At 40.6% G+C, this 13573-nt stretch overlaps 1 protein-coding gene across 6 annotated transcripts in view; it reads right to left on the bottom strand.

Annotated features, from left to right (window-relative positions):
• VIT (vitrin) overlaps nucleotides 1-13573 on the bottom strand; it is a 78613-nt gene that overhangs the window by 24049 nt on the left and 40991 nt on the right. For 3 of the 6 annotated variants that reach the window (XM_054978343.1, XM_054978299.1, XM_054978309.1), the window contains exons 7-12: nucleotides 10132-10209; nucleotides 7739-7960; nucleotides 7493-7543; nucleotides 1922-1960; nucleotides 1773-1829; nucleotides 33-95 (exon numbers count right to left, since the gene is read on the bottom strand). In XM_054978343.1, coding sequence (XP_054834318.1) covers nucleotides 33-95; nucleotides 1773-1829; nucleotides 1922-1960; nucleotides 7493-7543; nucleotides 7739-7960; nucleotides 10132-10209 — 510 coding nt within the window. The remainder of the gene's footprint in view (nucleotides 1-32; nucleotides 96-1772; nucleotides 1830-1921; nucleotides 1961-7492; nucleotides 7544-7738; nucleotides 7961-10131; nucleotides 10210-13573) is intronic. The other 3 variants (XM_054978318.1, XM_054978326.1, XM_054978334.1) reach the window with 3 other exon arrangements.

Genomic DNA, 13573 nt, shown 5'->3' with positions numbered 1-13573 from the left:
AAAAACTACTAGAGGCTGAAATGAAAAATTACCCAGATTTACAGTAGAACTGGCAGGCTTTCGGAATGAAGCAATTGGTTCTTGGCGTTGAATACCTGTGATTTGACAAAAAGATTTACAGAGGAATAAATTCTAGGATGAAAAAGGATGCGTTTTCTATGTACAAAGAACACTTTTATATTTATAGTACAGAACCAGTCCTTTCTCTTCTGGTCTTTTAAAATGTTGAGCCTATGGTTTTTGTTTTGTTTTTTAAGAAAAATCTTTATAATGTGCATGACTCTGTAAATTGCTGCACAGATTCTTCCATATATTGCATTTATTCTTCTCTGGAAGCTGGGCCTACTTGACACTCCTTGAAGAGAGAGACCGATGGTAGTTTAAAAGCAGTTTGAAAGAGAAACTAATTCTCACGGTGTGTATACTTATTTCACTTTTATTTCTGGTTCTTGCCAGTTTTTATATTGTTTTTAATTCACTTGAACCTCCTTTTGACCAGAAGAGACAATGGGATGGAAGACATGTTTATATGATGGGAAGCATTGTCTTTCACAAATCACTTTCAATCATCTTAAGTCTGGGCACTAGACCAGGCTAAAACCATAAAGAGATTTATTTTAGTAAAGTTTTTAGTAAAAAACCTAAATAAATAAATAAAAGTCTGTTTTTCTAACAATATAGGTTGTTATTCAATGTAATGATCGTGTGTTATGAATTATATTCAGAAGACAAGAAGATAGGTTCCCTCTTGTTAATCTGGTGGGGGAAAGTGCCTTCAAGTCATAGCTGGTTTATGGCAACTCTTGCTGGAGTTTTCATGGTAAGAGACCAACAGAAATGGTTTGCCATTGCCTGCTTCTGAACCTCTGTCTTTGTTAGAATTCTCCCATCCAATTACTAATCAAAGCCAACCGTGCTTAGGCTTCTGAGATCTGTTGAGGCTGAGCCTGCTTGGGCTATCCAGGTCCGGGGGCTGAATATGTAGTGCTATTTAGTCGTCCAAGCATCTCTAGTTGGAAGGGGGGAAAATGAAGTCACTTAAGATATATCAGACACTTCAGGTTCAATTAATTTCAATAGGCTAGGCATTTCAATCCAGATCATGTCGTGCAGAAGTCTGTTAAAGTCCGACTCCTGAGAGCTTAGCGTGAGATTTGTAAAATGTTTAATCAAGCCAATCCAGTTTATTTTATTCAACCTCTTCTGATGAAGCAATAGTTTCTGGCAAGTAGCTGTGCTGGTTTTCAGTAGTGCAGTAGGATTTGAGTTTCAAGGTATAAGCTTTTGAGAGTCAGAGGCTCAGAGCTCCCTTCTAGAAAGCTCTAGAAAGCTCTAGAAGGGAGGTTTAAGCTTATACCCTGAAAATTGTATTGGTCTTGAAGGTGTCGCTGGTCTCATATTCTCATGGTGTAATTCGGCCCAGAATTAGCCCCAGGCAAAGTGTGGGAGCACACTATGGCCGGTGTGATGATACCATTTCATGGAAATAACATCATCACACAAGTGCTGGGTGCGTGCACACGTGCACGTTTTGCACGCACTCAAAAAATAACACAGATGAGGCACGAAGTAAGTGCCAGGTTCCCCCGCCCCACTCCTGCTGGAAGGGTATAGGGACCTGGCAACCTTTTTTGGAAAGTAAGACCAATCTGAAGGATTTGCTTCTGAAGAAACATGTTTAAAATGGGATTACAAAATTTCATTTTCAAGAGACACAAGAAGACAGAATTATTACAAAGAAACTAGCAAAATAAGTCATACAAAGGCTTTACCTGCATTCATGCGAGGGATATTTCTGTTACTTGCGTAGCTGGAAGTGCTTCTGAATGCTTTAAAAATATTTTATTGGTCAGTTCGTAAACTTCAACTTTGTTTTAATTAGAAAATGTGTTTAATCTACATTATTTGTCATTGGACATACCTTGATTCTGAATTCTCCCTTGCACCGCCTGAATCTGCCCTGAAGTAGGCATTAGAATGGAGAATATCACTTACAGTTTTCAAATCCATTATAAGGCATTTATTTTAAAGTAAATTTAAAATTTAATGTCATAGCTTGTGAAGTTAAAGACTCTTTCGCTAATCCTTAATCCTTAAAATTGGATTTAAAATTTTTATCTAAGATATTAGTCAACATTTATAGTTATATATATATTATTGGTATGTATCAAACCACACACTTCCTCCAACAGTACAGCATTTGTATTTGCAGAAGTGTGGCAGTGATTTTGGCTTGTCCCCTCCTCACTGCAGATCCCCCACTTTGCCCCTTGTGCTGTTCCTGATGGTCTACTGATCTCCAGGAGCAAAATTTCCAGGAGACTCATAGGGATGCAGTAGGAAGGGGAAGAGGTCAAGTCCTACTCTCAGAAGTCTGTGGATGGTTGGATGCACACCGTGATGTATATACTTGAGACATGTCTACAGGATACACTTACATGGGTTTGAGAGTAAAGAGTCCAGTAGTACCTTTAAGACTAATCAACTTTATTGTAGCATAAGCTTTCAAGAGCCACAGCTCTCTTCGTCAGAAGAATGGAGGATATGAAGAAACTGGCCAGAGATATATAGGTGGTGAGGGGAGGGAGGAAAGGGTGCAGAAAGTGAGGGCCATGTAAATGTAAATCAGTTGCAAAAGTCATAAAAAAGGTGGAGTGCACAATCCAGGCTGGGTGTGATCCCGTCCCTCCATTGCTGAATCTGAATGGAATGCCTTAAGGCAGTTACTTCTGGTAATGAGATAACCATTCATAGTCTTTATTCAATCCAAGTCTGATAGAGTCAAATTTTGTTTTTGAAATGTTTCTGTTGAACTATGGTGACCTTTAAGTCCTAAGACATGGGCCAACTCTTAATAGAGTTACAAGTTCTGATGGTTTTTTTAACAATTGTGGCAGCTATTGCTGCATTGCCTGGAGCCCGCAGGTAAGATGATAACTAGTGTTGTTTCTTAATGGTGCTTTAGCGCCAATCACTTTAAAAAAAAATAAGGATGACAACAGCAGATGTTGCAGCATAGCCTGCTGCTAACAGGACAGGATTGTAATGATCAAGGTGGACCAACTGGAACATGGGGGAGGGGGGCATTCTTAACAGTATGCCCCAAGCAGCAACCCCTAGTCTGAATTACACCACATGACTGTGATATTTCAAAATAGCACAGAAATCATCCATAGCACAGAAGCCACCTTGAGTTCTTAGAGGAAGGTGAGGTATACATGTTTTAAGGAAAATAAAAAAAATAAATTATACCACTGTTTCACAACATTAGAAAATAATCACAACAAACTGGCATAATGAAAATTGGAAATAACATAAATAAATAAATAATAAGTGCAGAACTGCAGGTTATTATTGAACTCATCTGGAAATGCCATTGAGACTGATGGCAGTTGAACTGCAGCTGATTTGTGGAACCATCCATGGAATGGGTTGAAGAATCCTGATAATGAGGTGCTGAGCATTCTTTTAGAGACCCCCCCCCCGAGCTCCCTTGATTCAACTATAACTCTTAAACCCATAGATCCAGAGGAGTTAGCCATGTTAGTCTGGAGTTGCAAAATAGTAGAGTCCAGTAGCACCTTTAAGACCAATCAACTTTATTGTAGCATAAGCTTTTGAGAACCACAGCTGTCTTCGTCAGATGCATGGAGGGTATGAAGAAACTGGCCAGAGATATATAGGTGGTGAGGGGAGGGAGGAAAGGGTGCAGAAAGTGAGGGCCATGTAAATGTAAATCAGTTGCAAAAGTCATAAAAAAGGTGGAGTGCACAATCCAGGCTGGGTGTGATCCCGTCCCTCCATTGCTGAATCTGAATGGAATGCCTTAAGGCAGTTACTTCTGGTAATGAGATGTCCACTCAGAGTCTCTATTCAATCCACAAATCAGCTGCAGTTCAACTGCCATCAGTCTCAATGGCATTTCCAGATGAGTTCAATAATAACCTGCAGTTCTGCACTTATTATTTATTTATGTTACTTCCAATTTTCATTATGCCAGTTTGTTGTGATTATTTTCTAATGTTGTGAAACAGTGGTATAATTCATTTTTTAAATTTTCCTTAAAACATGTATACCTCACCTTCCTCTAAGAACTCAAGGTGGCTTCTGTGCTGTGGATGATTTCTGTGCTATTTTGAAATATCACAGTCATGTGGTGTAATGCAGACTAGGGGTTGCTGCTTGGGGCATACTGTTAAGAATGCCCCCCTCCCCCATGTTCCAGTTGGTCCACCTTGATCATTACAATCCTGTCCTGTTAGCAGCAGGCTATGCTGCAACATCTGCTGTTGTCATCCTTATTTTTTAAAAAAATGATTGGCGCTAAAGCACCATTAAGAAACAACACTAGTTATCATCTTACCTGCGGGCTCCAGGCAATGCAGCAATAGCTGCCACAATTGTTAAAAAAACCATCAGAACTTGTAACTCTATCAAGAGTTGGCCCATGTCTTAGTGTAGAGTTTCCATGGGGAATATTGAATCTGAGAGGGAGGATTTGGAGTTTCCAGCTGGGGCAGGGAGGAGTTGTGTAAATTGCTTCCTAGGCATTGGATGCAGGATTAGCAGATTGGCTGCTTAACAGCAGTGCAGTAACAATAAAAGAATAACATGATGCCATTAAGTAATAGCTAAAAACAGCTCACGTTTTTAAAAAAGGTTGCGGTGGCAAACTTCAACAGATGTTAATAAACAGTGGGAGAGTCAGATCAGAACCACTCACTGCGGGAATAAGAAAATCCCTCTGGTGGATTATTTCAAATGGTGTAAAATTCACCAGTTATAGATCCTGTGCTGTAGTTCTACATGCAGTTAATGCCAGAATGGTATCGATCGGTTGGCAAAGAATGCCTCCAGTGTGGGACTGACTTCAGGTTCTTAAAGTGGTATAAACAACTGATAAACCACTAAGGTTGTTTGGTTTTACACTAAGGCCACTTTTTAAACGATGCACTGAATTAGACATCTATAAGAAGAAATGGCAACATTCCTAAAACTCAAAAAGTTTTTAAAAAAATTCTCAACTGTAACAATATTTAACAAAGTAAATAAAATAACTTTCCAGTCTTAACAGATACTAAAGCATTGGAAAGTGGGGTTTTTTGCTTTTCCATTTAGTCTCCATAACATGGATGAATGCAAATTAGCCAAGCTGGATTCCCAGAATGCATCATATATATGTAAGATAAATGGCTGCTCAGAATGGAAACTGAGTTTTGGGGACAGCTAAGCATCCCCCCTCCCCCCAATATTTAACGTACTGCTATAGGCTACAATCCTAAGGACACTTTCCTGTGAGTAAGCCCCATTAGATAATGAAATTTACTTGTGAGTAGATCTCCTTAGGATGGCTCCTATAACCTCTTAGTGGGTCCTTTGGGCTAGACCCGTTCAAAAACGGAGAATTTCCATCTCTACAAAACAAATATTCTGGGAGTTTCAACACAGGAGGCATCACCACAGTGCAAGGGACAAATCTTGTCTGATGGCTTTTCTTTGTTTGGTTAGAAGTGCACTGACGAATTAAGCAAGTGAATAGCACTTTAAAAAGGGCAGACGGTATCATGATTTGGTGGTAGAACTCAGTAGGGTAAGAAATTGCTTTACTGGTGGTTGCCAGCTTTGGGAGGCTTATTAAGGAGCATTTCTTTGCTACAGGACTGCAAGGGAGCAAACAACCTCTAATTTTTAAACAACAAAAATATATATTTATAAATTATAAATGTCCACAGAACCAGGATAAGGATTAGGAAGATAAAACTATTCATTGGTCTTTACAGACGTCATGGACACTAGCCAGTAACTGCTTATAACATTTGTGATAGGTGTGGGCTGCTGGATATTGGACTGGAAATATCGGATACTGCAAAAGCCTCCCCCACCAACAATTCCTGATTCCAATATTTATGCTTTCAATACTATCAGAATTGGGAATCATGTTGAGGAGGTAGAAAAGCACATTGGCATTTTAAAGTACCTCTCAGAGGCAGCAGCAGTGGGGAGGAAAAGAAAGAGAGGAAGCCTGCCTCAGCCCCCAGGTTGTCCGTGGCAGAATCTGGAGGCCAGGTCTTCCAACCCCTTCCCCACTCTTAATGCCTCAGGGTGTGGGGGGGAAGCACTTAAAATTTTCCTTTTAGTTCAGAAAGGGCATGATTACTGTTTTCACTAAATTGTGAGTATTGGTCCAATAATTATTAAAATAGATCCCCCCCCATGTGACTTTCTGGAATGAAAACAATAATCCAGATATTTAACAAAAGTTATAACTTATAACCATGACCTTCCTGGTTTTCTGATACTGAATTAAAACAATTTTTGAATTGTACAACACTAATTTGTGATACAACATTCTACACAGAGTTCCCAAGAAAAGGGGTGGGGGGTGGGGAGAATGCATTCATTGAGTGAGAGATACATTGATTTTCTAGCAACTCAACTTAGTGACCTGAATTCTATGAAAAGCATGCTCCCTTCTAGAGGAGCATTTGCTGGGACAATGTGCTAGCAAATTAGTAACCACTGTGCATTATCTGTGCAAAAAAGACATCATTCAGAAAGACGTTAACATCATCACTTTTTCAGTAACATTAGTAATTCTAAAAATAATATGTTAAAACAACAACAGTATTTTGTAGCACTTTTGCTGACTTTCAGTATACTTAACCATCACTGTATTGTCGAAGGCTTTCACGGCCGGAGAACGATGGTTGATGTGGGTTTTCCAGGCTGTATTGCCGTGGTCTTGGCATTGTAGTTCCTGACATTTCGCCAGCAGCTGTGGCTGGCATCTTCAAAGGTGTAGCACCAAAAGACAGAGATCTCTCAGTGTCACAGTGTGGAAAAGATGTTGGCAGGTCATTTGTATCTACTCGGGAGGGGTGGGGTTGAGCTGAGTCATCCTGTAAGAGTTTCCCAGGGTGTGGAATGCTAATGGCGGGAGGCTTCACTCAGGATACAGTGAAGCCTCCCGCCATTAGCATTCCACACCCTGGGAAACTCTTACAGGATGACTCAGCTCAACCCCACCCCTCCTGAGTAGATACAAATGACCTACATCTTTTCCACACTGTGACACTGAGAGATCTCTGTCTTTTGGTGCTACACCTCTGAAGATGCCAGCCACAGCTGCTGGCGAAACGTCAGGAACTACAATGCCAAGACCACGGCAATACAGCCCGGAAAACCCACAACAACCATTAACCATCACTATTCCATAGTCTTTGCTACACTTGACTACCTTTGGTTTTCCAAAGAAATCTCATAGGATTGCTGCTTTAATGTATCTATTTGTCAGGGATAATTTACTTCCTTTTTTGTGGAAGGGACCAAATGAATTACTTTTTAAAAATGAAACTACGGGTGTTCAGTGTAATCCTAATTATATGTGTTCAGAAGTTAGCCCAATTGATTTAAATGGGATTTACTTTCTGGCAAATATGTTTAGGATTACAGCCTTGATATGATGATGTTGTATCCCTGTCCCTGCACTTACTTGATGCTACAGCTTCCACTGACGAGTAAGCTGGATGGACATGGCTGGAACCTAAGAACAAACAAGAGCATCTCTTACTGCAGGTACAATAAATGCCATAATCAATATGGAGAACGAAAGATGAGATTATGGAAATTATTTCAATGGCCCAAGTAATATGATATTTGTAGATGACAGTATTTTGTAACATCCCACAAGCCTATTTGTACAGTGCTTAGAGTTTCAAATGTATTCCATTCTACTCACCTATATCCCTGACTTTATGCATTGCATGCTGATGCTTTGAGGTTGCAACCATCATTACTTTGGTGGTAACTGTTGTGGGAACAGTGGTTGGGAGTGCTGTTGGCTTTAGAGTTGTGCTGACAAATTCTCTTGTCATAATGGTGGGTTTTGGTATTGAGGTGACTATTTGGGTATCTGGTAATGGTGATGCAGTTGTCAGATATTCTCTGCGCAGTGAAGTTCCTGTATTAATATTTAAATGTGGCACATTAATCTAAAGAGATATGTGATATGTTATGTGTAGAAACTGTCAAAACTACACATCTTTTCTGACAAACAGCAGCATCCCATTCCGGTACTTTGACGCATGTGGCGGTGGCCTCTGGAATAGTGGTCCAGCAACAGACACAATTTGTGAGAACGAGCATTTGCATGAGAGGCTGTTTACATGGCTACTGTAATCTGTGCATCTCGGAAGGAAGGAAGGAAGGAAGGAAGGAAGGAAGGAAGGAAGGAAAGGGAATGTTGTAACTGCACAAGTCTTGCCTCCAGGGAAAGACACAGCAACATCTTGTGTCTTCCCTGCATTGATCTGTGGTGCCTATCAGAGAAGTTTCCAGTGGGCTGGTACTCTGAAGAATAGCCTGTAGCTATGATAAAGGGTGCATCTAAGATGTGAGCTGGGTTGGGAGTCCCCCAACCTACCTTTACAGTCATACATACTCTTGGAGGTTCACCTTTAAAAACTGCTTGATTGTTCTGTGCAGCTTGGAATATTCTAAAGGCGGGGGAGGAGTTTGTATCTTCCCTCCAGCACTGTTTTCTCTAATGGAAATAGACATGGGGTGTGTGCGTCTGTTTGTTCTTTCCTTGGGGCTCCACATATTCTGATATCATGTGATAAAACTAATTCATTAATCATTAATTGAAATTGAACCCAGTGAAGACGGAGGTCCTGCAGCTGGGACAGGGGCTGCCAGATGTTGGGATCCAGCTCCCTGCTCTGGATGGGACACCACTGGCAACTTTGCCAGTGGTAAAGAGTCTGGGTGTGCTCCTGGATGCCTCCCTATCGATGGAGGCCCAGGTCACAGCGGTTGCCAAGTCTGCATTTTTCCATCTTCGTCAGATCAGGCAACTTGCCCTCTACCTGACGCCCCAGGACCTGGCTACAGTGATCCATGCAACGGTCACCTCCAGGCTAGATTACTGTAACTCACTCTATGCTGGGCTACCCCTGGGCCTGATCCGGAAACTACAACTGGTCCAGAATGCGGCGGCATGGGTCCTGACTGGTATACCTTACCAGTCACACATCACACCTGTCCTGCGCCAGCTGCACTGGCTTCCAGTTGAATTCCGAAACAGGTTCAAAGTGTTGGTTCTTACCTTTAAAGCCCTGAGCAGGTTGGGACCGGCATATCTTCGGGACCGCCTCTCCCTGTACGTTCCCCAGAGATCGCTTCGATCAGCGAATAAATATTTACTTGTGGTCCCCGGCCCTAAGGAAGCCCGCCTCGCTTCAACCAGGGCCAGGGCCTTTTCAGTCCTGGCCCCAGCCTGGTAGAACGCTCTGTCAATGGAAACCCTGGCCCAGCGGGACATATTATCGTTCCGCCGGGCCTGTAAGACAGAGCTGTTCTGCCAGGCATTCGGTGATTGAAGGGGGAGGTGCCATGTCGGCCTCCCACCTTTGGGGTGGGGGAGGGTTCTCCCCACCACTGCACTTTGTTAATTTGTTTTATTATTTGTATATTGATTTTAGTTCTTGTTTTTATCGATTTTAACTGTTCACCGCCCAGAGCCCCTGGGGATGGGCGGTATATAAATTGAAAAAATAAAATAAATAAATAAATAAATTATTGCTGACTTTTTAAAGAGGGGTTGGGACAAAAAAAGAAACTAAAATAATAACAATTACAATACACTAATAATATAAATGTTTCTCAAGAGGTTAAATCGTTTTCTTCAAATACTACTTCTTCATTATTCTCAAATAATTATTAAGTGCCCCATCTTCTAGAAGATTCTTGCAAGAAATGGAAATTCTGCCATATTTTGGCTAGATCTTCTGACAGTGTACAATTAACATTTTTCTTGGTAAGTAGTGAAGATTGAAAACAACTTGAAGAAATATCAGTTTTGTTGGTCTCACTAATTCCTCTAGTATGGGCAATTAGTCAGCATAACAACAGGTGATTATATTGGAGTTGCTACCTCTAACTCCATCAAAAGACAGTGCAGCTGATGAGCAACATAATGCAGTTGTAAATGCACATCTACATCCAGCAGTGCAGGAGACCACAGGGGTTTGGAACTCACTCACTGAATTGGGACATAACTTCATTACATATAGGGAGACACATACACACTCAAAAGGAAAAATCAACTTCAGCAGAAAATGAACCACTTGCCTCCTTTAACAGATGGGCTTTTGACAGATGAATAGTCAAGAATGGACGGATATTGCACACCTTTTTTGGGTTTGCCCTCTATGGAAAATAGACAAACAAGAAAAAACAAGATTTAGGAATCTTGAAATAAAATTAATCGTGTTTTAAGACACTGATTATACATTGAACATTTAATGCAAAATTAGAATACATATTTAGAGCATAAATCAATCTTCAGCTCACTTGAAGTTTACATTTTGCCTTTCACCCATTACCCAGGATTTGCAACTGTTGCAAGACTTGCTACACACTTGGCTCTGTGACACAAAAGAACAAATGGCTGGACTGGAACATTGTTATGGATATTATTTGAAAAGGTGCTTTAATGCTGAGGAATCAGCTTGTGAATTTTATTTGTTTTTTCTTATCACTTCACATTTCGTTGTAAGGATATGGTTCCAAGACCAATTCTATTGAACCAACCAAGATGTAAATCATGTAAGCAAGTGAAACACAAACACAACACCTAGCTCCTCAAAAATGTGCAGTTACCTTTGCACACAAACCCAGAGACACACAACTTGCAAGGACTTGCAGGCTCACTTCATTTCCTCCATATATCCTTACATACATTGTTTCCCTTTTCTCTCCTCCTGGTACCCCTTCTCCCCTTTCCCTGCTTCCTTCTTTCCTTCCCAGCTTTTCTTTTATTCCCCCCTCCCAGTCTAGAGCCTTATTTATTATTTGTTTACTTCATTTATGCCCCACCTTTGTCCTCAATGGAGACCTAAAGCAGCTTACATCATTCTCTTCTCCATTTTATCATCACAATAACTCTATGAGGTAGATTAGGTTGAGAGACTGTGCCAGGCCTAAAGTAACCCAGCCAGCTTCCATGGCCGAATGGTAGGGAGCTGAGGGAGGCACAGGGAGGGAGAGGTAGGCGAAGGGATGAGGGGGGTGATGTTATGTTGAAGGCACAATGCCATTCCAGTAAATGACTGGAAAAGATGTCAAATTGCCATCACAACAATGGTGTAGCACTGTAGGGTTTGGACAAAACCTCTATGGTAAAACTCTTTAGATAATAACAGAGGAGTTAGCTGTGTTAGCCTGTAGTAGCAAAATCAAAAAGAGTCCAGTAGCACCTTTAAGACTAACCAATTTTATTGTAGCATAAGCTTTCAAGAATCACAGTTCTCTTCGTCAGATGCATGGAGGGCAAAAAGAAACTGGTCAGATATAGAGGAGGAGAGGGGAGGGCGGAGTAGATGCAAACAGCTCCTTCTGATATGGAGATCAGTTTGCTTCTGTTGAGGAAATCAGTTACCTCTGGATTTGTGTCCATTTATTCTTTTGCGTAGACCCAATGGCATCAACTACACTGTCTCTGGCTCTTACAGCTGCTCATCCTCCAATGTGATATATGCCCTCATGTGCCAACAACGTCCATCTGCTCTGTACATTGGACAAACCAGCCAACCTCTACGCAAAAGAATAAATGGACACAAATCTGACATTCGAAATGGCAACGTCCAGAAACCAGTGGGAGAACACTTCAGTCTACCAGGACATTCCATCAAAGACTTAAAGGTCACTGTAGTTCAACAGAAACCTTTCAAAAATAAAATCCAACGGGAAGCTGCTGAATTGGAATTCATATGTAAATTTGACTCTGTCAAGCTGGGACTGAATAGGGACTATGAATGGTTATCTCATTATCAGAGGTAACTGATTTCCTCAACAGAAGCAAACTGATCTCCATATCAGAAGGAGCTGTTTGCATCTCCATATCAGAAGGAGCTGTTTGCATCTACTCCACCCTCCCCTCTCCTCCTCTATATCTGACCAGTTTCTTTTTGCCCTCCATGCATCTGACGAAGAGAACTGTGATTCTTGGAAGCTTATGCTACAATAAAATTGGTTAGTCTTCAAGGTGCTACTGGACTCTTTTTGATTTAGATAATAACAAAATTTAATCCAGTATAAGCTTTTAGGAGTCAGTGCTCACTTCTTCAGATTCATGAAGCAGACATTTATAAGAACATTGCATTTATATTTAATGCTGCAAATGGCTGATGCAATTCTTATTTACGTATTCAGTTCTGTGTTAGATTTTATTTTTATTCTTCTTTGTATATAGATGGACCGATAGATTCTTTAGGCTGAAAAGGCTTAGACTGAAGTAACTGCACTGTTAAAGCTCCAATGGATTTAAGTTGTGTGATTGAGTTGCATTGTGGCTGATATGTACAATACCTAATTTGCCTAGGGCTAAAAATGCTAATTAATTAAACAAAAGAGAAGGGAAGTCTGAGTGGAATTAAGATCCATATACTTTGTTTTCCCTGCAGCCTCACCAAAGAATATTTTATGTATTAAATAAATACTATAGAAATAGAATAATTAAAAGCATTTTTTAAAAAAATTGAAATGCAAAGTGAGTTGAAGGCAAAGCAGATAGCTTCCGCTTTCCCCCCATACTTGTTTCACTTGGAGAGATGCAGAGCAAAAGATTTTCATAGTCTGCTGCCAAGATGTTACTTTTGATCTGAACGGAGTCATTCATTTACATACAAGCCAGCATATTTAACTACTCTGATTTTGCAGACCTCCTAGTGGGTTCTTCATTTTCGTCCTCTTGAACTTGCCTGGTGTTCACGTCATTCTGCTTCCTGACTTGGCAGCCCGAACTCTTTCTTTTCTATGGGCTTTTATACAGATCCTTATTGGCCAAGCGGGCAACTCCCAAACAGCTCGTGCTTCATAAGTGGGCACACAATGTCAGTATAGCTTTTGTTTTCAATGCTGCAATTGGCTTGCTGATGATGAGTTTGGTAGCGAGGGCAGCAACTCTTCTGTGCCTTCTGAATTTTCCTTGCTAGATATCACTGACAGATGACTTATTGCAGTTTGTTTACTCACATTTGCTTTTACATTTAGCATCTCCCTGTGTGCTTCTCTACATAAATTATTAACAACATCTACCAATGATTAAATCCAGCAGCTCTTTAAAAATCAGTGGAAGTTTTGCAGCTTGACATTGCTCTGGAAGGATTATTTCTCTTTTTTAAAAATCTTTAATCACTAGGCCCATTTTGTTATTCTTATACAGCAACCCAGCATTGCTAAAGTCTATTGACTTCCATTATTTACCTTTTTTTCATTCCCTCACATATAAAGATGGATATTTTAAAATTCTTATTCTTTTACTGCATGAACTAACTGCTTGCATACATGTCAGCTAAGGTGGGGGCTCTTGAATACTAATGTATCACAATTAAACTCTGTATAGATTAAATCTTGTGTGGTAAGTACATAAATAAATTCTCCTGGATCAAAGGGTCCCTGGCTGAGTAGCAGAGCATCTACTTGGTATGCAAAAGGTATCATGTTTTTTAAGAGGATCAGGTAGTTGCAGATGTGAGAGACCTGTGCCTGAGACACTGGAGAGAACTGCTAG

Source organism: Eublepharis macularius, chromosome 1 (assembly GCF_028583425.1).
Source record: "Eublepharis macularius isolate TG4126 chromosome 1, MPM_Emac_v1.0, whole genome shotgun sequence".
Taxonomy (NCBI): domain Eukaryota; kingdom Metazoa; phylum Chordata; class Lepidosauria; order Squamata; family Eublepharidae; genus Eublepharis; species Eublepharis macularius.
This window is presented reverse-complemented; position numbering and strand designations above follow the sequence as displayed.